General features: G+C 39.5%; 1 protein-coding gene across 1 annotated transcript in view; it reads left to right on the plus strand.

The window, feature by feature from the left end:
- The window catches only part of myo6a (myosin VIa), a 183421-nt gene that overhangs the window by 78454 nt on the left and 77408 nt on the right, over positions 1-27559 (plus strand). The window contains exons 13-22 of the mRNA XM_042502963.1: positions 2837-2994; positions 5112-5203; positions 6373-6445; positions 9555-9682; positions 10741-10836; positions 11298-11468; positions 18309-18347; positions 18580-18673; positions 24242-24372; positions 24474-24551. Of these exons, the coding sequence (XP_042358897.1) occupies positions 2837-2994; positions 5112-5203; positions 6373-6445; positions 9555-9682; positions 10741-10836; positions 11298-11468; positions 18309-18347; positions 18580-18673; positions 24242-24372; positions 24474-24551 (1060 nt within the window). The remainder of the gene's footprint in view (positions 1-2836; positions 2995-5111; positions 5204-6372; positions 6446-9554; positions 9683-10740; positions 10837-11297; positions 11469-18308; positions 18348-18579; positions 18674-24241; positions 24373-24473; positions 24552-27559) is intronic.

Consider the following 27559-nt stretch of genomic DNA (forward strand, 5'->3'; position numbering starts at 1 on the left):
ACACACAGTTCTCTCAGATTTCAAGCCGTAGATGAGCTGCACATTTCTATAAATGAATCATGGCTTTAGTGCAACGAATGAGGATATTTTAACACAAACCTCGAACATCCCTCAGTTATATTTCAGAGCATTCCTCTGTTGGCTGAAAGTCCATTTTAAAATCCATATTTTCCCATGTGGTGTGTTTGAGTACGAAGCCAAAGAGCAGCTGCAGACCAGCAGGCGTCTTCAGAGAGCACAATTTCTACACAAGGCGACAGCAGTAATTACACTGAGAGAGAGAGAGAGAAACATTCACGGTGCAGAGGCTCATAGGGAATACATATTAGGCTACTTGTACGATTAGTGTTCTGACATTATGCTGCCCTGGCATTTAGACCTCTTGGTTTTTAAATGAGAGGGCCTCACCGCAGTATTAAAACCTCTGGCGGTGGCGCTGCAGCTTGGAGGAGCCGGCGACATGAATTAAACATGGCGGATAGCGGAGGGAGGGAGGGAGGGCGGGGGTGAAGGTGAGGAGCTGTGGGAGTGTTGATGGGTGATAAGTCAGGTCGTGAGGTCCGCTCTGTGGTTGTAACTTTGTCTGAAACATTTTTCAATTTTTTGTTGATGTGCGCAGAGCAACTTTGTGTGATGCTCACTTTTTTACATGACATTTGAGCATAAATACCATAAATTATTCATCATTCATCATTATTAAGTTTGTCTCAAAATTGAGTAGTTTGACAGAATAACGCAACTTTACGGTTCAGTAGGATAATTTAATTAAAAGATATATGGTTGTCAGCTGGGTTGTTTTTGTTCAGGCACAGGGATTATGGCATATGCCATTAGTAGCACTAGGAGGAGGGGGAGGAAGTGCACTTTTTCAAAGATTATCTGTCTCATGTCCTGTTACTGCTATGGGTCATTTAAATTAAGCCAGTGCACAGGTCCAACAAATAGACCATAAAGAATAAAAAGTAAAGGCCAAGCTAAGTGGCATGTATGTGTCCAAAAGTTTAGATTTCTCTCAAAAACATGGGGCACAAATTATTATGGCTTTTTATTTATTTATTTATGTACTTGTTTATTTATTTATTTATTCATCTATTTCTTCCTTTCGTCCCTCCTTTATTATAGCATTTTTATGTTGTATGTTGTTGTTTGATTGTGAATGCAAAAAAAATCAATAAAAAAACATGGGACACAGATGCAATATACGTGTATAGAGAAATAGCAGCAAAAGACAGAGAGAACCTTGCAATTGTCTGTTTACATAATGATTTATTGACTGAGCTCTGAAACATATTTACATGGCTGAAAGTATGTGGCAGGTAAACACTGCGTGAATATGTGTAAATGGAGGAGATACAGTATATGTACAGCACATAGTGATTTCTGATGGGAAGGTACACAGTGTGCAGGTGTAGAAGTGAATTACAGATTGCAGCTTTCGGGGGTCTGCCCCTCGCGCAGCAGGTCGTCCTATCACAGCATAATGTGTTAGAAAAATACCACCGAGGCACCTGCAGGGATCAGGCGTCTGTATTTTCCGTGATGTTGCATGTGGCTTAAAAAGGTATGTGCAGAGGAGATAATTTGTCGCTGAGAGAGAGAGAGAGGAGGGAGTTTGATTTTCGAAGTCGTTATTTGGAGCTTTGAGAGTTCCACTCGTTCAGAGCCATTTCCTGGTGTGTCCTTGAGTGCACTGCAGTCTGCAGCTGAAGTAAAGTCCAGAGGTAAAGTCCAGAGCAGAAAGTTGAGCCTTGCCGCAGATTAATGCGGTACATTTTATCTGGCCCCCGCGATCAGGTCACTCTTTTTGTCTGCCGCTATTGAACCGTGCACTCACATACACTCAGAAGCAATTACAATACCTCCACAGAGCTCACTGCCGGTTATGGTTTTCTGCCACCTCACAACCAATCACTCTTTCTTCAGCTGTCAATAATACAATTATCTGCTTGGAGAGTCAGACGAGTCCTGCTCGTTTCAACTGGATGTTGGTGAATAAGTACACTCACTTTATCCCCACGGACAGATTCATGTTTACACTTAAATTATTTTAGGCAATTAGCTCAGAGTGTTAAACAGCACAATACACAACTTCTTAAGTTAAGAATTTACTCACGTTAAAGGGGCAGTTCACCCTCAAATTAAGAATACATACTTTTACTCTTACCTGTAGTGCTATTTATCAGTCTAGATTGTTATGGTGTGAGTTACAAAGTGTTGGAGATGTTGGCCGTAGAGATGTCTGCCTTCTCTCCAATAAAGCGGACAAACAAAACCTGCCAACCGTATCACAGTTCAGACGGAAGTATGCATCTACCGGACGAGAGGCTCGTGCTTGTGACAGCGCACAATGTAAATATTACTTCTCAGCTGAGCTGTATCGTTAGTTAGCTCAGTGATGCTAGGTGAGCTAGCAGTAGATGCACGCTTCCTTCTGCATGGTGATATGGATGGTGGGTGTAGTTCAACAGAAAAAAAATAGTTCCTACATAAAACTGCTCACAACAAGGTCAATGGATTTTCTTGAGTTACTAAGTAAGGTTTCCCGGAAAGAGAAATTGCTGATTTTTTTGGCACCACTAGCCGAGTGCCATCTAGTTCCATTATATTGGAGAGGAGGCAGACATCACTACGGCTGATATCTCCCACACTCGGCAATTCACACCAAAACAATCCAGGCTGATAAATAATACTACATTTAAGAGGAAAAATATGTATATATATATATATTTTTTTTTTTTTTAAATTTTGGGGTTCCCTGTACCTTTATTGTCTTTTGTATGACCTTGTGATATGGAGATACTGACCCTTTTACTTTTTCTTCTTTGTGTGTCTCCAGAGTGCCGCTCAAAGTGGAGCAAGCTAACAACGCTCGGGACGCCCTGGCAAAGGCCGTGTACAGCTGCCTGTTCGACCATGTGGTGACCAGGGTCAACCAGTGCTTCCCCTTCGACTCCTCAGCCAACTTTATCGGCGTCCTGGACATTGCTGGCTTTGGTGGGTATCCCTCAAAACTTCTTATCACTATTGCAACGACATTTGAAAATTTTAAATTAAGAGATGTCACCAGCTGGTCCAGGCATATTTTAATAAATGGGTTAAAAGCCGTTTCACGTTAATGTCAGGAGTCACACTCCTCCAGTTAAACGTTCTTAAGATCATATCAATAATTTATCTTCAGTATTTGGGTAAAATAGCCTGTTGGAAATAAGGTGTGCCATTGGTGTTTTATTGCAATATGTCAGATACATATTTCAGTAACATTTAGGGGAAATAAGAGTATCAGACTTAGTATTGGGAGATACATAATGATAAAAGGGAACTCTGCCCATTTTCAAAATGTATCCATGGTATTCCTATTGTCTAAGACAGTCCAAAAATATTAGTAAATATTATCAACCTTTTCAAATCTAAAAACAGAGCACTAAAACTTAAATATTTGATGTCGTAGGGTATAAAGTCTGGAGCTGCTGCATAAACAATGAACGGTAAAGATGTTCTAGATGAAAAGTGTCTGAACTTTCTGAGACCATGGAAATAGTGGTGCTCCCCTTTTAAGGACTCTGATCAGGAACTGGGCCAAAACAGCTTCATCCAAAGATCTCTAGTGAAAGTTACTTGAGTGTTTTTATGCCCCCAAGCCTGCTATAGCCAAGGCCGGACGCATAATGTTTTCGGATTGTCTGTCCGTCCGTCTGTTCTAATAAACACATTGTCTCAACAGTGCCTCGAGGGAATTTCTTCAAATTCAGCAAAAATGCTCACTTTGACTCAGTGATGAAGTGATTCAATTTTGGTGGTCAATGGTCAAGGTCCCTGTGACCTCATCTATCTCATTTTTGTCAACGTGATATCTCAAAGACACTAAGTGAATTTCTTCAAATTTGGCACAGAGGTTCACTTTGAATTTGATGGTCAAAGGTGAAAGTCACTGTGACAGTGTCTGTCTTATTCTTGTGAATGCAAGATAGCAGTTAGCACAAACATCCAAGAAGACTCACAGATGCACTTTTTAGATTTTGGTTGTCCAAGGTCAAGGTCACAGTGACTATGCATTCATCTTATTCTTGTGAAAGCAATATCTCAAGAACACCTTGAGGTAATTCCTTCAAATTTTGAACAGTTGTCCACCTGGACACAAGAATGAACTGATTAGAATCTGGAGGTAAAAGGTCAAGGTCATGGTGACCTCATCAAACATGTTTTCGGTCATAACTCAAAAATTTGTGCGTTCAAATTTCACACAAATGTCTAATAGGACATGATGAAATTCTGACATTTTATATCCAAGAGGTCAAAGATAACATCATGTTCTGTAAAAACACTTTTCTGGCCATTATTCAACATCATAACTCAGGAACAGAAGGGGAGACATTTGATCAGATACTGAAGTGGTGACACTAATGTTGGGTGCTCATCTTGATGGTATAGATCTTCTGTGCTGCCAGGAGAAAAGTGTGTAAAGCATCCATTTTTCCACAGACATAGATGGAAACTGTAAGTTGTATGTGGATGTATACAACTGCAACTTTTTTTTAAACAACACGTTACTGTTGAATTTGCTTTCAACATCCCAAAAGCAGAACAGTCACCAGACACCTTTAAGTGTAGTTGTGCGACTGTTCTGCTGTCAGCTCGATTCAACTGTTCAGCTCTAATAAAAGCAAGTTCCATTCATGATTGATCCTAAAACACAGGTGGTTCAGTGTTTTATAAAATTGTCCCCGAACACCAAATTTAGTCTCCAAAGACTTTTTTTGCATCCCAGACGCAGGTTCGATTCATGGGATTTTTGAGTTTTATTTCCTGAGAAGTTTTGGCAGATAAGATACACATAGTGACTATAATATTAGACTCTCCTGTCTCAGAATAGAAAGAACAGGAAGTTCCAGTCGAAAATCAGAGTGACGCCTTTTGCTTCAAATAGTTTGCAAGTACAAAAGAAGTTTTTCTTAGAGCCTAATTGTAAAGACATTTTGCACTTCCACACATCATAGAGATCAAAAGACCATCTGCACTGTGCATGATTTCTTAAAGTAGTGTATCCTGTCAGATTTGCTTTGCCTGTGACGCAGCAACTTAAACTGACTCTACCACTCTTCCTCTTCCTGCAGAGTACTTTGAACACAACAGCTTCGAGCAGTTCTGCATCAACTACTGTAACGAGAAGCTGCAGCAGTTCTTCAATGAGCGCATACTGAAAGAGGTGAGAGCTCTCATTCACCTCGTTTCCATCCTCAGATCCATCAGCCGGCACTTACAAACAGCAGCAAATCAAAGCAAACATCTCCGAGTGACTCAGGACTTTGATTTATACAACGATATAAATGCTTTTCTTATTGGAGGCACTTATTTTGTAAGAGTAAATGTCATTTTTTTTCAAATTGTAGGACTCTCATTTCCGAATAGAAGTATAGATTTTTCAACACTCACCTCAAAACATAAAACTTAAATTTTGGTAACTTTTAAGGAGAAAGGTTCTTTCAAAAACATGTTTTTTTTCCTTTGAAAGTATGTTGTGTGATGATTACTGTTTACTTAAAAGAAAAAAAATCTTCTGACGATTAAATCCTATAAATGTGTTTATCTCAGAAATACCTTTTAGATAACGCACGGCTGTAGAAACATGATGTAGAAAGTTTTACTTTGCTTTCATCAGACTATGTGTCCTATAGTCTGAGGATTTCCAGACATCATCCGCACCAAAACAAGTCTGCAATGTTTTTGGAGGGGGGGGATAATGATGCTCAATATATAATTTTGCCTTAACTCAGGGTTCTTCACAAAGTGAACCAGAAGGCACTCGAGGCCTTAAAACTTCACCAACACGGAGCAGGCGTTGACCTTGGAGAGCTGTAGCCTCTGTAAAGTTTTGTTTGGTTTTTTGTAGATAAAAGCTGCTCAGCAGATGACACACAGGTCTGACATGTCACTGATGAGTAATTGTAGTTCCTTTGCAAAGTTTTGGATCAGTAAAAAAATATAATCAGCTCATTAAAGCCATATCTGTTTGAACTTCTTAAAAACAAAGCATCATTAAATAATATTTTGGATTGTTTGACTTTCATTTTGATCATTCTTTTTCCCCAAATGTTAGACTCAGTCTCACTTGACCTTCTTCATTTACATACTTGAAGATGTTGCCACCCCAAAACCTTTGAGCAGCATCCAGCATGAAAGCCACAAGTTTAAGATGCTCTTTCTGCATGAAAGTGTAATAGCAGAAAGCCTGGTGGTCTAAGTGCCATTTGTTAGAGAGCTCCAATGCCCTCCAGCTGGAACCTCACAATCGTCATCCTGCTCATTAGATGAATGCCGCGCACGCCGTGAATATCGTTATGGATTCTCATTAGAAATGTCTCATTTGCATTCCAGGAGCAAGAGCTGTACCAGAGGGAGGGGCTCGGAGTCAACGAGGTTCACTATGTCGACAATCAGGACTGCATAGGTATGAAGACGCCACTCATCATTCTGCACTCGTGGTCATGCATTCAGAGCGGCTCCGGTTGCTGTTCCTCCATATTCAGTGGCTATCCTGTGCAAAAGTGTTAAATGTTTGTTATTATTTTTGCATAATTGACTTTAACCCATGTGTTGAACATAAAGTACATAACAAGACATAATGAAAAGAGCAAAGAGAAAAGAGCACCTCAAGCTGGGTATAGTCATCTTTAACTAAACATTTAATGCATTTTAGATGTTTGAGGAAAAACTGATGGCTTCACATATCCAGATGGTAATTCAATGTCTAGGATCATTCAAGATTTCAGAAAAGTGAATTAATGATCTTTCTGTAGTAATATTTAAACTGTAGTAATATTTAAACTCTAAAGTAACCAGTAACAGAATTTAAACAGTTGATGTGGTTTGATTCTGGACTTGGCTTGTGCAGTGCATTATGCACTGGGAAACCCTTTTAATAGCAGATACATAAAACACAACTTGGGACATAGCTTTTACTTTTCTATCTTGACATGGAACTTGTGGGTGGCAACTTGGGACTTGTGTGCGTTGTTGATATGGGACTTTCCTGTCTTGTTCTGGATCTTGTAGTTCTTAAATTGACAGTGTTTTTACAACTTTTTTTGTCTGTAATTGGGACTTATTGGTCTTGACTTGAAATTTGTCTGTCTTGACTTGGTACTTGTTGGTGTTGACTTGCAGATTTCCTATCTTGTTATAGGAGTTAAAGTTCTTTACTTGGGACTTGATCTAGAACTTTCCTGTTTTGACTTGTGACTTGACTTTCGACTTCCAGTCTTTTTTGGGGGTCTTATAGTTCTGAACTTGACATGGCTTGTGGCTATTCTGTCTTTGTTCAGGACTTGTTGGTTTTGAGACGTGACCTGAGACCTTCCTGTCTGGTTAGATCTTAAAATGTGACTTGACTAATGGCTTTTCTTTCTTGACTTTAACATTGTGATGTTTACATGGGATTTGATGTAGGACTTGATTTGTGACTTGCACATATTGAATTGAAACTTGACATGGACCTAGTGGGACTTGTAGACCTTGACTTTGGGCTTTGAAGTCTTACTTGGCACTAGAGGTAGGACTTTCCTGTCTCAACTTTGGAATTGTTAGTGTTAACTTGGGGCTTGACATGGGAGTTTTTAATTTGGGACTTTTAGTTCATACTTGGTGCTTGATGTAAGAAGTTCCTGTCTTGAGTTTGAATGGACTTGCAGATGTTGACTCAAGTCAGGACTTGAATCTGGATTTAACAGCCAGGACTTGAGATTAACTTTATGTCTGCCTTTGTATTGCATACAGAACCGTATGTATCACTGAACCTCTCCTGCTCTCTCAGATAAAGTGTTCTTCAGTCGTTGCCTGAGGTTTTACAGGGTTGCTGCTGCTGTTGCTTTGTAGTATTCGTGTTTTTAATTTTCTCGTTCAGGGGTTGTTTGCTTCCAATCTTCTCGAGCTATACAGAAAAAGAAGTTAAGTTTACGAGCCTGGAGCAGCAGCAGGCTGCTCATTATTGGCCTTGATGTGCTGCTGGCTCTGATCTCTGGGTTTTGTGAGAGCTGCCTCTCCACAGTTTGGACCCTGGAGCCTCAGTGCTGTTTCATGGACAGACAAAGTAAAGAGGCAAAGTAATGAAGCCCCAGAGCATCTGAACTCCTGTCCTGACTGAGACGTGTCTTCATAAACGGTGAGGGAGATGGATGAGAGGTGATTTAGAGGTGAAGGAGGTTAATTATGCTTTTTGCTGATGTCCAGCTCTGTGAAATGGCATCAATATTAGATGCTTAACTACAGCCGAGTCAGCTGGAGGGAGGCAGCAGCAGGGCCAGCACAGACTGTTTACAATGAGCTCAGTTTAGCGGCTTGAAACTGTAGATTACTAGAGCGTATTTGTTTGTTTGGGCTCTTGTTGTGTGTTGGTAAAGCTGATGTTTCTCTGTCCACTCAAGAAAAAACAGGGATGACATAAAAACATACTTGAAGTAGCAGAAAATGAAATCTGCACAGACTGAGATACATGAATGCAGGCGAGAAGAAGCAGAAATTAAAACAAAGATAAGACACATATAGAAAATATCTGTAACTCCACAAAAAAAAGGTTCAAAAGATCAATTTATTTCAGATTTAATTTCGTTTCGCAGTTTTGTTCCTGTCTGCATGCATGTTATTTCCTGTGACTGGGAGCAGGTGGAGGGGGTGGACAGAGGGATGAAGGGATGGATGAAAGGATGAGGGGATGTCTCTGGGGGTTTTTTCAGTAGGAAGTCTGGCTCCTCTGGTCTCTCGGTTAGCTGGACGGAGTGAGTTAGTGAGTAGGAGTCTGCATCAAACAGCCTCTCTGTGTACATGTCAGTTCATGTCAGGAAACATTACTCAGAAAGACTCAGTGCATCATCTCCATCACTTCCTTCTTGTTGGTGCAGCTTTCATATCATCTGCTTCTGTTTTACAGTCCTTTCCAGGATCGTTGTCAGGTTCACTGTGGTACTGACCTTCTTCTTATTATTCACTAATGTTTGTGATTCTTTTGGTAACGTATGCTGTATGACCTGTGAGCTTCCTTTCGCTGGTTCCTGGCTGATAACATGGAAAGATGATTTTTGCCATTTTAGGTAGCTCCTATCACACTAACATATGTTAAAATGTTCATTTTTCTAGCTTTAATTTGTAATTATTGCTATAAAAAGGGGATCTGAAGCCATAGGTATTAGAGACTTTTTATCGGTTTTTATACCAAAAGATTTTGGAGTCCTAGTAATAAAATAAACCACATTTTCATCTTTTAAATGTGCTATATTCTACTGATGATAATAATAATAATAATACTAAAAAAAATTATAAAAATTAACATCATTATCACAATTAGTTCCCCCTTCACCTCCTGGGTCAGATTAGGTCAAGAAGAAACCGTTCTCCATGCCTTTTCACATTCCATTTAACTTTAATTGGATTTTTAATCATCTACATCACCCTTCCTTGATTTAATTGGTCGTGTTGCCCGTTGGCCTCCGGTAATCCGAAGCAGCTTTCATTAACGGTGCAGAAATGGTTAGGCTTTTCTCATGCTTCTCATACTTTTCTCACAGACCTGGTGGAGGGGAAGGTGGTCGGCATCCTGGACATCCTGGACGAAGAGAACCGACTACCTCAACCCAGCGACCAGCACTTTACAGACACTGTTCACAACAAACACAAGGACCACTTCCGCCTCACTGTGAGTGACCCGTGAGACAAAATAAAATGCTGTGACAGTTCACTAGAAAAAAGAGAAACTGTTTTATTAACCCCTCAGGCTCCACACAGTTTGGATAGATCCACAGCCTGAGAAGAAGACTGTAGGTTGCACTGAGAAAGTTTTTTCAGCTTAAAAAGAAAAAAAAAAAGAATACAACTTCTGTTTACTGCTGATTTCCCCATATAAAGACACTAAAACTGAACACTAATCAAAGATAAGGCAGAAAAGGTTACTTTGTTACATTTTAATAAAGATGCCACTGCAACACTTGCAAAAAAGGTTAGTTTTAATGTTAGTTTAATTAGACCAGACCATTAGTCCAGCAGCTGCCATGTTCAGAGAGGTAAAATTACTGTTTTTGTCAATATATTCTGGCTTTAATAGATACGTTTCACTTACAGTACAGTTGTAAATAGTAAGGTTTTAGCAAAAATCAATGTGTTTGGGAATTAGCATAGGACTGGATAAATGAGACTTTATTTATACTGCAGGAGTCATATGAGAGTTTGTAAATAGATGGTTTGATATATAGTTTTGCTTTTGTTAAATGTACTTAAATTTTATTTGGGTGGCAAATTTGGTTGAAAACAAAAGTTTATATAAAATATCTTTTGTTTTGATTTAGATAACTTTAAAAAAGTCATTGTTTTAGTTCATACTACTATTACTATTCCTGTGTTTTTTAAAGACAGTATTTCTTTCCATGTTATTTTTTTATTGATAAACAAATGTTCCAAAAGGTCATTTAAGATTTATAATAAGGGTCATCTCACATTCAGGCCAATACAGTGAGTCTGAGTGATGCTGTTCAGCCTCAGAGTGATGTGGTGTAGCTGACAGTCAAATTACTGAACACTGACTCTTAATCTTCATTTCCAGCCCAGAATGATTGACAGGACTGAGAATTAGCATGTCGTTGTAAATTGAAAATATGCAGGGAGTGCAGGGAGTGCTGAGTCTGTGTTTTGTTGTGTGTGTGTGTGATTGTGTGTGATTGACTCTGCATATGTGTGTGTGTGTGTGTGTGTGTCCCTCAGGTACCCAGGAAGTCTAAGCTGGCCGTCCACAGGAACGTGAGGGATGATGAAGGATTTATTATCAGACACTTTGCAGGAGCCGTGTGCTACGAGACGGTGCGTTCAAAAAACACACTCCACTCTGCTTTCCTGGAGCCATCTTTGAAATTAATGTCACATTAAAATTATTTATTTATTTTGCTTTGATCACTGGACTTTAGAAAACACTCCTGACCCAAGCAAGTGGCCATTCAAATGCATTTTAAATAAACCCCAAACTCATGAGAAAACACTGTCGTTGCAATGTCTCATATAAATGAGACTGCCTGCTTTTTATATTCTGATATTTGTTGCCTTGGATATTATTCTACACCTTCACGGTGAGCAAAGGTAGCAGGGGCAGTATGAGTCATAAACAACAGCCAACCCAAAATTTGAAAAAGTAATAGGATTCTGAAATTGTGTACTGAGGTGAAGCTGAAACAGAGGCCTTCAAGTTAAGCAACCGAACTGTGCAGCACATCCCCGGAGCTTGAAAACATGTTTTTCAGTCTGTTTGAAAATTGTCCCTCTCTCAGACCAAGTTTGTGGAGAAGAACAACGACGCTCTGCACATGTCTCTGGAGTGTCTGGTCAGTGAGTCCAAGGACCGCTTCGTCCGCGAACTCTTCGAAAACTCCAACAACAGCAAAGACATGAAGCAGAAGGCGGGGAAACTCAGCTTTATCAGCGTCGGCAACAAGTTTAAGGTGGGTTTTTAAGTAAAATTGAGATAATTTGTTAATGTTAAACTGTGGTGATGCACCACTTCAAAGAAAAGTACTCATCTCGAATTGATTTTATGTGTCAGATATTTTTATGAGTGCACGATTTAAGTGTAAAAATACATTATAATTGTGTGTAGGGTGGTTTTGAGGTCCAGAAATATTAACAGGTTTAGTTTTCTGTTTTATATTGTTTTAGAGCCTAAAAAAAAAATCCCATTCAGGTGCTTGTTTTATAGATGAACAGTTTCTGAAATGCCCCCACCCACCCCCACACCTTTCTGATAAAGGAATTTAGTTTTATTTGGCAATTGAACACCATGACTGACTTTCAGGAGAGACTGTTGGAAAATGTTTGCTGTTATCCAAGCAATTTATTGCAGCTCACTCCTCAATAGTGGTCGTCTTTTCACTTATCTTTGAGTGTGATCGTTAAGAACATGTAGACGTGATCGGACAGAGCTTTTGTTTGAAATAAGGATGGCGAAAGATGGCGTCTAAGAGCCCATCTGGGTGAGAATGTCAGGTTTAGACAAGAGGCGGAAGTGCAGTGAAGTCACCTGAATCCTGGAAGTCAGCCATAGAGCTCTGAGGCTGGCAATGTGGCTCCTGAGGGCCAGAGGGTTTAAATTCAGACAGGAGGTGATGCCGCTCCCTTGGCCGCTCCCTTGGCTTCTCCCTTGGATGCTTCATAGGATGCTTCATAGGATGCTTCATAGGATGCTTCATAGGATGTTTCATAGGATGCCCTGTTTAATGTTATGTTTACTTCCCAGGGAGCTAAAACTATCACTACAGCACCAATCTGCCAAAACAGTTGCTGCATCTGGTCTATTTTCTTTTCTATATTATCCGGGTGGTATTCTAGTATCACTGCTAGCCAAGCACATAAACACACACACATTTAAGCAGACAAAGACAAAAGGATAGCTCTGTGTGCCGTTAGAAATGAGCAGGGAAGCAGAATTGCTTTTCTAGTCCACTACGTCACACCTGCAGGAAAAATTATATACTTGTTATTAGAGAGAAAGTAAAGTACTAAAAACAAAAGGTGCCTTTAAGTACCAACAAGTGAATACCTTAACAGTAGAACAAAAAGTACACTAAGGTCAGGTACGTCCCTCTGGTACAGTTATGTTGTTCCGAACCTCTTTTTTTTTTCTGTGCAGATATGCAGGAAAAACAAAGCACCAAAAATAAACAGCGGGACACAAAGTCTGCATTCTGCATCAACAGATCTACTGTGCTACCTGCTCTTGCCAAAACCGTACTGATGACACCAACTTATCAGGGATCAATGATTTATGGAGGCTTAGAAACGTACACGCAGCACCTTTAACAAGCCGGCCTGGTTTTTGCCTTCTCACAGGATATAGATCTGACAGACTGTGGCTCTTATGGTCAGGATGAAGCTGCCAGCGCTCAAGTTCACCTTCACTGAGGTCCCATAAGTGCATCTGAAGGATGGAGCATCTCAAACTCTGTATCAAAAACTATGATATATTGTTAAATTCTCAAATACCGATATTGGTATTGGCCTCAAAAATGCATGAATCTGTTGGCTGTAACTCCATCTCATGGGAGCACAAAGAATCTCTGTTAGTACAGATGAAGGTGCATTTTTCTCTGTGAAATTTTACAGAGTACCAGACTACATTCAGAGAACAGAGCAGCTTCTTTGTTGTTAGGGAGGAAGGTTTTTATACCCTCCTCCACTGTGACTCATCTAGCTCAGCATCTCACCTTGATATGTGCTCTAATGTGTCACCTAACCAAAGGCAAAAAAAAAAAAAAAAACCCACAGCGCCTGGCTCCACTCAATGATGTATCCGTAAACCAAAAAATAAATAAAAATGCGCATAACCCTTGGGAATGATGGCCGGCTCTGTTATCAGAGTTAGAGCCAGTGTGGTGTACAGTACAGGCAGCGAGGAGATATTTTCTGATATTCACAGGAACATTGGGGTCTTTGATGTACACATATTTTATCCTTTCATGCGTACGGAGTCATAATTTATATGTGTGATACATCACAGATCCTTGCTGAGACTGTATGGACTCTTTCCATCACCGAGGTGTTAGATCCTTTATCCAGAGCGGCACTTTGAAGTTAGGAGTCTTCGTCTGTGAATACACTGCATTGTGTCTTTTTGTTTGGGTAGAGCCTTTTCTGCACAGTTTTGTTTTTTGTTTTATTTATTTGACTGTACTGCTGCAGGAGGGACAGACAGGAAACATGTAGGTGAAGACAGAGGGGAAAGTGACACAAGGAGGGTTTTAGAGGATCATGTCCTGTGAGATTCCAGCCATAGTACACAATGACTGAGGATGGGCATTGTTACCAATCAATAATGATACTGATTATTGATACTGATGCTTACTGATACTCTTTCATGACATGAAAAGATGTGAAATCATTTTAGTATTACTTTATTGCAGAGATAGGATTTCTTGGGTTTTTCTCTATATGTAATGAGGGACAAATAATGTCAAATGTACATATATGTATATGTATATATGTGTGTGTGTGTATATTTGTGTGTGTGTGTATATATATATATATATATATATATATATGTATATATATATATATAATACACATAAAACTATATTACATACAAAATTTAGAATTAGGAATATAACAAACTCCAACACAAAACTTTGTTTAATCAAAAGTAAAACTTTCAACATACAGCAACTTCCCAAACCTTTTTTTTAATAAAGTTCAGTGAAAATTTTGGTAAAAAATGAGTGAATAAAAGTAGCTCCCCAACTTTTTTTCAGATTAAAAGTTCCTCCAGTGCTGACCCTTTCTTTGCATGTATTGCAGACTGCCTTCCCTGGTGTTGGTTGAGTGTAATATGCACATTTTTTCATCAATTAATTTTATTGACAATCATTAAATTTAAATGCTGAAACAGACAACAAAATGTCAAATATCCACCCCAGGCAGATAATCTGTCCACCCCTAGTATTTTGTTGATTTTCAGTGTTTTTCTTCAGAAGATTTTAACAGGCAAAATGTTCCAACAAAATGTTATGCCAAAAGTTAATTTACGGGCAAACTTAAACTGATATCTTTACACCAGACAACAAACAAACAGTAATGGCATTAGTTAAAAAAATTTTAAGTGTGTAAAAGATTTACAAGCGTAGAAGACACAGGACAACATTTTGCAGTTATTTTAGAGGATTGAAGCCCAGAGCTTGTCTCAGGGTGGATTTGGACTCAATGCCGAGTAGATTGAGTTCTTATTACCTGTGAGCTCTGTTACCTGTAGTATTTTCCTAAAGCCTCTTCATCCTGCTGGCTCTCCTCCTCCTCCCTCTCCTCTGCCCTAAGTCCCATCTCTCTATCTGAGCTATGATTAAAGTTCAAAAAGGTGTCGAGGAGGATCCAAAACAGGCAGACAGGAACAGAGCTTTGGGCGTTAAGGAGAGAGGCGATTTGGAAAAATGAGCAGTGATAAATCAGAGTCAGCCGAGGTGACGGGAGGCGCTGCCTTCTGGTTGCAACGATGGAGGGAAATCGCGAAGCGTGGAGGGCGTTGAGGTTTTCATTATAGCCAGACACCGTAGCTTTGTCCCAATAACAGGGACTGAATGCATCATAACAAGAGCTTGTCCTATTCAGTGGCTCATCCAGACACGGCTGATAGGTCAACCTTTTTAAGCCTGAATGTGAAAGACAAAACCAGTGAATCCTGTCATTCACTGCCTAGTCCATTCTGATCCTGAAGTCATATTTATGAAATGTTTGTCGTTAATCGCTGTTAAATGCATCACATTTACAGGACTGATGAAAAGCTGCTAGGGGATGTAAATAAGTTATTAATTATACAGCAGAATTCACAAGCCTGTTTCAGAGTGCTTTACAAACATTTACAGGTACTGGAAACAGGCCAGCCATTAACTTCAGTATGACGTCTTTTAAAGGGACAGTTCACCCCAAAATCAAAATTACATACAATACAATACAGCTAGAGAAAAACTAGACCAATAGACTACAAATAAAAAAATGCAAGCTTGCTAAAGTAACATTGTGAACTGATTTTTATCATTGGTGTAGTTTGTCCCCTTTGAATGGAGATAAAAGGCCGGCGGATTGAAAGGCATCAATGACAGGTATTTCTCTAATAGAGTAGGTTCCCCAGCTGCTCAAATATAAATCCCCATAGGCTTATTTTCTTTCTTCAGCAGCGTCTTTGTGCTTTTTATGCCCTGGTGACACCCTTGGCTGGAGGCATCATGTTTTTGTGTTGTCCTTCCATTCGTGTCTCCCATTCTTGTGAACACAATATCTCAAGAAGACCTTGAAGGAATTTCTTGAAATTTGGCACAAATATTTACTTGGGCTCAATGATGAACTGATTTAGATCAAATCAGATTAGATTTTGGTAGCCATAACCCAGGAACACAGGGGTATCTTCTTTGCCACTGCGGGAGAGCTGTGGGTGACTATCCATTGTTTTAATGGATGTAAACCGTAGGTACAACTTGACTGGTTTGCAGAGGCAAACAACTGCAAAGCACTAATTCTAGATGATGGTAGCATACATCTGACCATCCTCATCCCGGTGGATGATAAATGTTTCAGGCTTCAATTTGTAAATGCCCTCTTTAGCTCTTTATCCCAAATACAATAGCTGACCAACTGGCACTGTAATACTGATATTGTAATGTGGTTGCAGCTGTGTGTTTGTAGAGTATTTCACAAGGGTTTGGAACGTGGCTCAGCCAATCACCATCAATAACAGGAATTATCTGTTTTATGATCTTTGTTTTCCATTAGCTCCTTTTATAATGACTTTATATCTTGAAAAGTCTTTTAGTGCCACTGTGTATCAGGTAATCTTACATTACCAAAAGTGGTGACCATGGCAAAATGGACGCACAGCCCATCGCTGTTTCAGGAGACTTGACCTTAATCAACTGTAAACACAGGCTATTAAATGTTTGTCAAACTAAAGGTGTATGTTCTCAAGCCAAACATAATTAGATGTTACATTGCTGTCAGCCAAAGGACACAGATATGATGATGTAGTAAGATTAGGGAAGTTTTCTGGTGCGGTTGTTTCAGCCTTTAGTGGACAAATGAGGACATTGGAGTTATGCTAATGGCTGCTAGCAGCTGCCACATGTCCTCTCCACAATCTGTCACTGTTTTATCACCGTTTGTTTGGCTTGCACGCTTGTCTGTCCCTCTATTATTGACCCTAATTAATATACATTTATTTACATTTCCATATATTTACATTCACATAACGCAGGTGCTCCTCAAATTCACGGTCACTTGAAAAAAATGCTAGAGACAACTTGAATAATGCATCACCAACACTGCAAGTAACAAATAATAAGAAGCTATAGGGTGAAGGATGTGGCGACCATGCGGGGAAAGTTCCAGCCCCTTTGTTGGAATACTAATGATTCGTCAATAATAACAGAGCTTGATGAATGAAGCATTTCTGTTGTTTTTTTGTAATTTAAACTTTAAATTCATTTATTATGTGAAAAGCAATGAAAACACTGTGTGGGACAAAATTAAAAATGCACATTCTGAAATATTTACCAAGACAAAAGCTTATCAGAAACCCCACCCGACTGGGCCTCCGAGCTGGGTAAAAACAAATGGCTGCGCTGTGACTACTTGCAGTTCAAAGATGTTGATGATGCAAATTTCTAAAAGTTGTGCTTATCAGAAACCCTGCCCCGCTGGTATTCTAAGTGAGTCACATCAAAAGTAAAGAATTAATCCTTCTTGACCTGCGACAGCCTGCGAAGTAAGAGGATTCTTGCTAATGCATACCAAACTGAAAGGCTTTTCCTCACAAAGGCTTATCAGGGACAAATGCTTTTTTCTCTCGCGTTCCTCTGTCGTCCACCTCAGCAGCATCTTTAGCTCCAAACTGTCTGAGATTAATTGTTGTTTCTCGTTCCAGACAGTAATACAATATCCCATTGAAAGTTTGGCACTGCCAGTGCAAGGAGGGATGTAGTGTTGGCCAAAACGCTCAGCTATTAGTACCTACTGACTGCCAATGAGGCGATGCATCATTGGAGATCAGGAGATTTGCTTGAGTTAATCATGCATGTATTTCACTTGGAATCTGATCAGCTCAGAGAGCAGACACTGAGAGAAATCAGATCGTATCTCAGCAAGAGTTTCTTTCTTAGTGTTATTACTAAAACTAAAGTGTTGGGTATTTATATGATTGCATGATTTTATCTTTATATAAAGAGAAACAAACCTAACTCTGAGGTGTGTCATTATTTCTTTGAACTTGTTTACTGAGACAAATCATTTCATTTCTTGGTTTTATTATACTTCAGCGCTGGTGATATCAGAGGCCGGAGGCAATATGTTTTCCGGTTGTGTATCTGTGCGTCCACACATCCGTACGTGCAGCACATTCCTGTGAACCTGACATCTCAACACCTTGAGGCAATTTGCTCAAATTTGACTCAAACATTAACTTGGACTTAACAGTGAGCTGAATAGATGTTGATGGCCATAGGTCAAAGATCAAGATCCCCATGACCTTGTCTGTCTCGTTCTTGTGAATGAGATAGCTCAAGAAAACCTTGAAGGATCTTTTTTTTTTTTTTAAATTTGACACAAACAATCACTTGGACACAAGGATGACCTGATGACATTTTGGTGGTCAAAGGTGAAGGTCACTGTGACCCTGCCACTATTCTTGTGAATATGATATCTCAAGTACACCGGCAGGGAATTTCTTCAAATTTAGTGCAAATGAGTGTACTCAATACACATATATACTTTGACCACACAGAAACAAAAATGTGTCTCCTTTTTTTCTGCAGACCCAGCTGAATATTCTCCTGGACAAGCTCCGCAGCACGGTCAGTGTTTCTTCCTGATGATTTCATGTTACAGCTACAGCGACACAGCTCTGTAAAATCTCACAAGAGACAAACACATACCGTTTCTATCTCCCCTGAGATGTGCCGAGCATCATATTCTGAGTTTGGATGTGATGAGCATCATGAATTTCTGATTCAGTCTGGGGTCCCTGCTGCGACTGTAATGGTGTCTGTTTCTCTCTATCTCTCTTCATGTATATGGTCTCTGCAGGGCTCCAGTTTCATCCGCTGCATTAAGCCAAACCTGAAGATGATCAGCCACCAGTTTGAGGGAGCTCAGATTCTCTCCCAGCTACAGTGCTCTGGTCAGTGGGATTTTGAAATCTAGATGAGACTATATAGTTATTGTGTATGAGGTTTAAGGTATTCCTGTGATTGGGGACAGATTATTACCCTGGAGCATATCACTCGGTTTGCTTGAATTCCCTGAATAGTGAATAATTATTCATAAAATGATGTGCATTCTAGTTTTATGATGTTAGTCTTTTAAGTTAGATATATTCTATATATATTATTATATGCAAATATATGTAGATGTGACCGACTCATTCTAAGACAATGAAAACACTACCATTCTCATTGTCAGGCGATTTTACACTAAAGAATACATGCCTACTATGATATATTATATTTCTGCCAATATATCACCCTAAAACCTTTCCCTTGGACTTTTTTCATCAATTTTTGAAGCCATGAAACATGTTCGTAGTGTTTATGGTCTTTATTCTATTGAGAAACTGCCATAGCAGTCTTTAGTATTATAACAATATATTATGGGAAAAGCCCTAATTTCACACATCAGTGTGTTATCAGGTGTTGGGGAGCACTGCTGCACATGCAGTATGAAGTGCTTAGTGTCTTCAGAAAAAATGACCTGGCCCAGCATCGCCCCAAACCCAGCATTCCAGAAGAAAATAAGTCAGGCCTCGTCTTGTTGCCCTACATGGCTCAGATTCGGGATGGCTGACTAACCCAGCATCAGGGCTAAATAAACTGATCCGATCCCAGCTGTCGACACTGCCATCACTGGGCCGTTATAAAAAAATGACCTGGCCAAGCAATGGCCCAAACTCAGCATGCCTGAAGAGATAAGTCGGGACAGTTGCAGTTGTCTGATCCGTCTAAAGTTTGGCATGAGTGACTCCCCAGAATCAGGCCAAAAAACTGTCTGGATTCCAGCTGCCAACAGCTGTACAAGTGTCACTGTGTTTTTTCTGATAGTTCAGGTCTTGCTTCAGGTCTCTGTTGGTACAAATTAAATCTGGGTAATCATCCTTGGTGCCTAAAATTGATCATTACAATATTACCTGCCTCTTAAACAGCAGTGAGTGAGTGTGTCATTTAAAGCTCATCTCAACATTTCTTCTTCTGGTCTTTCATCACCCTTTGGTTGGAAGGTCGATCCTTCTCATTGTCCATCCCCATGACTTCTCTCATTTTTTTAATCTCTATGTTTTTAACACATCTACCATCAGTACATCGTGTTTTTCTCTGTCACTTCCTCCTAAACACAATGTTATTTGGTAAAAATACAAGTTTTTCAGCACAGGAGGAGAAATAAAACCGTGAATAAACACAGAAAGTCCACAGACCTCTTTAATAAACAGAAAGATAAAGAACCAAGGGCAAACAGAGGGACAGAACACATCAGCGGTGACTCACCATTCAAAACATTACAACGAACAAAGACCTCTTGTTTCTGAAATGTACCTTCAGGAAGAGTGTGCTTGGAAGTCAAGTTGATTTTTAAGACACTGCGGAGAACTGAAACTGAAAAATATTTAAACTTCAGTCACAGCTTTTGTCCGCATGGCACAGTCCTCTTCAGCTTAGTTGCCATGGAGCTGTGGATGTATATAGGTATATAAGAGCAGAGCCTCCTTTGAGATTTTAAAAGCATTCACCATATAACATATTTCCCATTTTTGGAACACAGAGTCCTTGGCTGCCGTTAGGTTCTGAGTTTTATATCTAGATTTCTGTTTCTAGATTGTGATGCTGCTTTGCGACTTTGAAACCATTTTCTTAAACTTCTCCCTAAATCAAAGAAAGCCTGTGACACTCCCCTCCCTCCCCGCATCAGGTTTGTAAGAAAAGAAATGATGAGCTCGGGTTTAATATCCTCAGAGAGTCCGATTCTGCTTTCATCCACATAAACTGAACGATGCCCCATTCAGATACTGCATCCCCGGCAAGCTCTTTATCACTTTTATTGGACTGGGAATCGAAATGTTGATAGTTTGGATTAGACGGGGGAGGCCTCTGTGTGCCGACATGAGACTGTTGGGCTCAAAATGGAATGTTCAGCAACCAAAAAGGCCTAATCCTACAGAAAACATTATTAAAGACACAGGATAATACACTTGCCCTGCTATCCAAAAGGGATATTTGAGTTTCTGAAGAGGAATCTCAGTAGAGAAAAGTTTATTTGTCCGTATGGAGAGGCCTTTTCAGATTCTGTGAAGAGATTACTTCAGAGCCTTTGGTTGGAATAACTATAATTTATTTTGGAAAGGCTTTAAACTGTCCTCCTCCTGTCTGATTCGGCGCAGTACTCTGTCTGATGTTGATGTGTTTTTTTCCTGATTAGTGGCTCATGTGAGTATTATGGTTTAAATCACTGTTTAAGCAATAATAAGATCCAACATTCTGCAGTAAGTTTCAGATAAAGCTCCCTAACGCTTCTTGTGAAGAATTCTGTACTTAATCTGTAAACCCTAACAAACCAAATACAAGAAAATGTACACACAAAAAGAAGACTTATCATAATTTAGATCCCTGAAATTGACACTTAATCGGCTTCAGAGACGGTCCTGGACTCTTTGACCGGAGCAGCCTTGAGCTTGTTCTTTTTTGAGCAGAGAGCACAGATAGGCTTAGAGGCTTTAAATAAGTCACAGACATACTGAAGCTGTGTAATACCTTGTAAGTTAGAAGTAGGACTTAATAACCAGTGAGTGATTTTTTCGGGGAACCAGTGGAGGGAGACTAACACCAGGATAAAATGTTCAGGACCACTGGGCTCGAATAGGTTAAATATTTCCAACAGTGAAGCAAAATCATGGATCAGGTTTAAGTGCTTCCTCCCCAAAAGGGCTTCAAGGTGAGCGTACATACTTTGGAAAATTGCCTTGATGTAATTGTTGAGGAAGATATCTCGAGTAAGGCTGACACAAAGATTACCATATCCTTTGGGAAAGGTGCAGCAATTACAACTAGAGGTTTGATATGATTTTTTTTTGCAGCTCGGGGCCTACAATTAGTGTTCGACTTTATCTGAATACACAAGAGGAAAGTTATATTATCACAGGTGTGAGGCTGAGAAAGTTGTAATGGGTTCTTCATCATTCCTCTCCACAGAATTGGCATGTTTTTTTAACCTTGCTGTTATGTTTGTGTTGCTGTTTTGGTCCAGAGCAAAGACATATCATGACAAAATATCTTCTTTATGACAGAATACCATTACTGAGTGTCTGTCAGCATGCTACATATACACAAAGATGAACATTAAGCAAATGCTTGCTTAATCACAAACTTGGCTGTTGAGTTGCTTTAATCTGCAACAACCACAAGGTGAAGACATTGCAAACTAATAGTTGACCTTAAATTAGGGCTATGTAATGTATCCATAAAATATGGATATCTTGATGCAAAACTTGACATTCTCTTAGATTTTGGATATTGTAATATCCTTAGTAAGACTCAAGTTACTGCCAGTGGGCAAAATCTGGCCTGCAACACTGTGCCAGGAGGCCCTCTGACCATTTTTTTAAATCCCGGTAAAAATAAAGTAATTGACACCGGGAAATTTGTTTTCGTATTGTGTACCTTTTACTCAAAATAAAACTTCTCAGAGGCGTACTTGGAAAAAACATAAAGATCTTTAATCAAAGACCTGAGTTGGTTTCTAACTCAGGTAGAGACTGAAGCACATTACATTTGACAGATATTGATATAACTTCTCATAGGGGGCGGTCCTTTTTTACACACCAATCAAAACAGACATTGGATTCACTCTTCCTGCTTTTTAACCGTTTCCTAAAACCATCTGATCGCGATACCATAAAAACATGTTTGTTCAATAAACAGAACTTTGGCTGTCCTTGTCCCAGGATGAAGCCAGGGTAACACAACTTTTTACAGTGACCTAAAATGTGTCATTAATTTAGCTGAGTCATACACAATTAAAGACAAGAAATAAAATACAGAGTAGTGTGTGATATACGTTAAAATATGTAATTAATAATGACATTACTATAAAGTTCCACCACATGTACTTTGAATGTAAATAAGCTGCCAAAGTACATAAAAAAGCTTCCAAAAGAAGCGTGTTTATTTAAGAGCAGTGTCAGGGCAGGATCCCCGTACCCCCTGACTGAGGTCCTAAATGTCATCAATTTCTAAAAGTAACACCTTAACTTGTGTCATTTTGCAAAAGTATCCCCCAGACAAAGCGAGTTGGTGGAAATAATTTCACCATAAAAACAAGAATTAACATTTTGTTTTGTCATTTACAAAAAGTCGAGTTCTCAGCCAATAAAACACCTCCTTGTTAAACACTCTGGGGTTTTGCTGCTACAGCCTTTCTTGTTCAGTGAGACCATGAGCCTCTGGTGCGTAATGTTAGCTAAATTCCATGTGCCATTAACCTGTAAATGCCTATTGTTGCCACAGTCGCTGCTGTTAGCTTTAAATGTGACAGCATGTAGGCGTCAACAGTAGCATATATTAGCACAAGCTAACCTTAGATTTTTATGCACAAGTGGTAACGCTAACAGTGGATTTCAGTGGTGTTGTAAGATTGCTAACATTTGTCTGATAAAAGCAACATTGGAAACATGCCAATAGTTATAATATTAACATACTATAGCTACATAAAGCAGGTAAATTAAACGGTAACGTAATTCTGCGAAACTGAATGTACCTATTGTTTTGCATTGGGAAAAAATAACATTAAAGCATTCACTAGAGGAGGACTTCTGAGGAAATTTAATGACAGTTACAAACTCTGCTGCAAGTGTGGTTCATTTACACTGAATGTTAATTAGCAGCATCTGTCTGCTATGAAAGAGGCCTGAAAATGAGCCCTTTGATATCAGCTTTCAAAGCAAAAATGAGATGACTAACAATGCTTCAAAGAGGCTAAATCATTTGTGTGCGCAGGGGGTCTATATAAACAAATTAATTTAATATGTCATGGGGAACAGTCTGGAAAGTACTGACAACAAAAACACACACAGACGGCACTGACAAAAAGGAAGCAGGGTCACAAAGTTGAATGTGCACGTAGACTAGACAGGACAGACGAATGATGCTAATTGGTATGCAGCCTAATGTGAATTTTTAGTTGTGTTTTGCAGTTTTGATTGAGTTATTTTGAAGGTAAAGTCTTTTTTGCAAGGTGCATTATTGTACACGAAGTGCCTAAGGTCACCCAGTCATGCCTGTTTTGTATATAGGGGATTTTTTTGAAGTTTAACAATACGAGTGGTGATGCAGTGCCTGGTTTGGGTAGTGATTCCTAAGCTATACTTATTTTTGAGAAATGAAAACATGCTGCATGGCTCTAGTGATATCAACCTTGGTTGGTTGGTCCTTTGCCTTTGACAAGGCTGAATAATCAAGTGTGGATGAAGTCTGGTAAAAATATGTATGACTCCTGTATGTATGTATTTGTTTTGGTTTATATCTGACAAACTAATGGCACTTCCAACAGCCTCATGTCTAAAATTGGGGAAATTGAGGTTTGATACCAGGCCCTAGTACAAAAAAAGTACCCTAAAAGATTTTCCACCCGTATTCAAATTAATTCGACTGACCTTACAGCCGATGGAACTTCCTTCCAAATGAATTTCTACTTCCTCCCTCTGTAGGTATGGTGTCAGTGCTGGACCTGATGCAGGGCGGCTTCCCCTCCAGGGCTCCCTTCCACGAACTCTACAACATGTATCAACAATACATGCCCCCCAAACTCACCCGCCTCGACCCGCGCCTCTTCTGCAAGGTCAGTCCTCTGAGCCTCAGCTCCCTTTCCGAGCTTTTATGATCATCTCAATACAGCAGCATTTCCATGTTTATCGATGTTCCTTCATGTTTGTATCGCAGGCTTTATTCAAAGCTCTCGGGCTGAATGAGAATGACTACAAGTTCGGCCTGACCAGAGTATTTTTCCGGCCCGGAAAGGTGAGACCTTTTGAAAACCTTTTCTATTCCCCCCTCACACAAGCTAATAATGGTATTGTTCCCCCCAAAAAAGACAATAGATTCAGAGGGAAAGCACATTAGTCATTCTGGCTGCTGAGGTGAGGTGAGATTTTTTCGAAGGAACCAGAGCCAACAGACGGGTTTTTTATTTCTCCAATGGATGAATAATTCATTATATTTGGGTTAGACGTGCTTTCCGGGGCGGAGGGGGGCTTTGTGGAAGTGCATGCGTTTGTTGCAGAGGACCTCGGTACACTCTGTGCAGGATGAACTGTAACTCTGACATTGTAGATTTAGCTCCGAGGAATAAATTAATACACACGTCCTCTGTTGGCTGAACTTGGATGCTTTCATTATTCTTCACGTCCCTGTGGAAGCATGGGGGATCTGATTTTTGCTCCGGAGGCAATAATGCACCTCTAGGATAGATGTAACATCACATGGTACTTTTAGATCATTTTTAGCATGGAGCCCGAGATGGTTTGAGTGTGCAGCAGGTTTTAGGCTTCAGCTAATGTGTCACATCTGGTGTGTATTCTGACGCAGAACTGCAGTCTCAGGGACCTTTTTCATAGTTGTAATGATTAAACACAGGCTACTGATGGCGAGAGGCTTTAGACACCTGGACCTTGAGGGTCAGCTGCCTGCTATTTTGTCAAAAAAAAAAAAAAAATCAAACTTGGTAAACTGACAATAAGGAGAACGGACATTGAGAGATGAATATCGTAAATTCAGCTGCTTCTTTGATTTCTAAGGCAGGAACATCAAACGGTGAAAATTATCGGATCAACCCCTAATATCGTACATAATTTTATCTAAATATAGGAAAGACGAAAAATCTTACAGCCAAGAATGAGAGGGTGGAGGCTTCTGATCCTTCCAATGAATTAGAATGTGCCTGCGGGCTGCAAGTGTAGCAAAAGCAATAATATTTTTCACCTTAGTAGTGAATCTTGTAAATTCTTCAGTAACCCCAAAAACAGAGATCAAGGGAATAGAGACCACAGGTTTATTAAGGACCTTTGAGAGGGTGTCATAAAAAGAGGACCAGAATGAACTCAGCCTTGGACATGAGAAAAACATATAAGAGTGGTTGGCAAGTGACAGAGAGCATCTGTCACACACATCGCTTGTGTTAAACAGTTTTTTAAGTTTGACTTTGGACAGCTGTGTCCTGTTTAGGACCTTAAACTGGATCAGAGTCAGACTGGCACAAGGTGAAGTAGAATTAACCCTAAGAAGGGCCCCCTGCCACTCAGAGAAGCTCTTAGCAGACTTTTAAATCAAGTGTAGTAAGTGTTAGAAAGCATTCGATAGCACTGCGATGAACTTTGTCTTTGTAATAAAAGATGCATGAATGAGGAGGAGAACGCTCAATTCACTGTAGTTCAAATAAATATACATTTATGCTTCTGGACACGCTGTAGTAAAATATGGACTGGATTTTCACAGGCTACAGATATTAATCTTTTTCATGTTGACAGAAGTTTCTGAGAAATTACACACCACACAGGAACAGGTGTTGGCAGTATGATGATATATGTTAAGGAAACATCTAGATTTGGCTTTTAGTGCAAATGTATCTATTTTCTTGATATACAGTTACCAGCTATGTTGCAAATCAATGAGTCAGACTGCTTTGTAGCACTATACTGTGGGATATATATGATTTATGAATCAATGTGATGAGGATTTACTTATTTAGGTATCTTGTAGTGCTGTCACTTAAAAAAAAAGTTGAATTAAAACCAATTCAAACCAATTAGATTAGCACCCATGTTGCTTATTCTGACATTGTATTTGTGGTCACAAAGAAGTTCTATCCCCATTCATCTCAGAGAGGAACAGGACCAGACATGGACTATGTTTACATGCACAAAATATTACTGTTTTTGCCTTCATTCCAAACGAGACGATATTCCCACTAAGCCGTTTTTACATGGCTAATGAAAGTAAATATTCTGCCAATATTCCTGTTTACATGCAGCGGTGTATCCCGCAATTACATAAAACCCTGCCATGATGTTAACCGGGCCCCCAGGAGCGCTTCTCAGCCTTGCTTCCTATTTGTCCTAGTGGTCACTTGCAGTATTGCAGCAAAAAAAAACTGCAGCACAAAAAACATTACCCCACAGATGTTCATTGTAAAAGACACGTTGCAAAACTTTCCTCAAGCCAGGGGAACGGTAAATGGACCTGCATTTGTATTTGTGCTTTTCTACTCATTTTGAACGCTCAAAGTGCTTTCACACTCACCCATCTACGCACAAACACACAGACACAGGCAGAAAAGGTGGCCCCGCTTCCCTTATTTGTATAGCACATTTCATTCAACAGGGCAATTCAAAGTGCTTTACAGAGCAATAAAACATAATAACGTAATAAGAGATACAGATTTATAATAAAAGAGAAAAGAGATAAGATATAAAAGGTAAAATCATTTACTAAATGATTAAAAAAATAAAAATCACTAGTAAGATTAGCAGGAGGTGCAGAGACGAAAAGATAATTTAAAATGATTTAAAATCCAGTTTAAAATAAGAACATCATCTGGGAGGTTATTCCAGGACTATGCTGCATTATAAAAAAATGCTGCCTCACCATGTTTAGTTCTGACTCTTGGGACGGTCAGAAGGCCGGCCCCAGATGTCCCGAGGGTCATTGAAGGTTCATATGTCACAAGCATGTCAGATATATATTGGCGCTGAGCGATAGAGTGATTTATAAACTAGCAGCGAGATTTTAAAATCTGTTCTCTGAGTGACAGGTAGCCAGTGTAAGGATTTTAGAACTGGAGTAATGTGGTAATATTTCCTAGTTTTTGTCAGGACTCTCACAGCGGCATTCTGAATAAGCTGAAGTTGCCCAACAGCTTATTTTGAAAGACCGTTGCAATAATCTTACATGAAACAAAGGCGTGGGTGAGCCTTTCAAGGTCTCACTTTGACATTATTCCTCTGACTCTAGCAATGTTTTTTAAATGATAG

This window comes from Plectropomus leopardus, chromosome 16 (assembly GCF_008729295.1).
Source record: "Plectropomus leopardus isolate mb chromosome 16, YSFRI_Pleo_2.0, whole genome shotgun sequence".
NCBI classification, from domain to species: Eukaryota; Metazoa; Chordata; class Actinopteri; order Perciformes; family Serranidae; genus Plectropomus; species Plectropomus leopardus.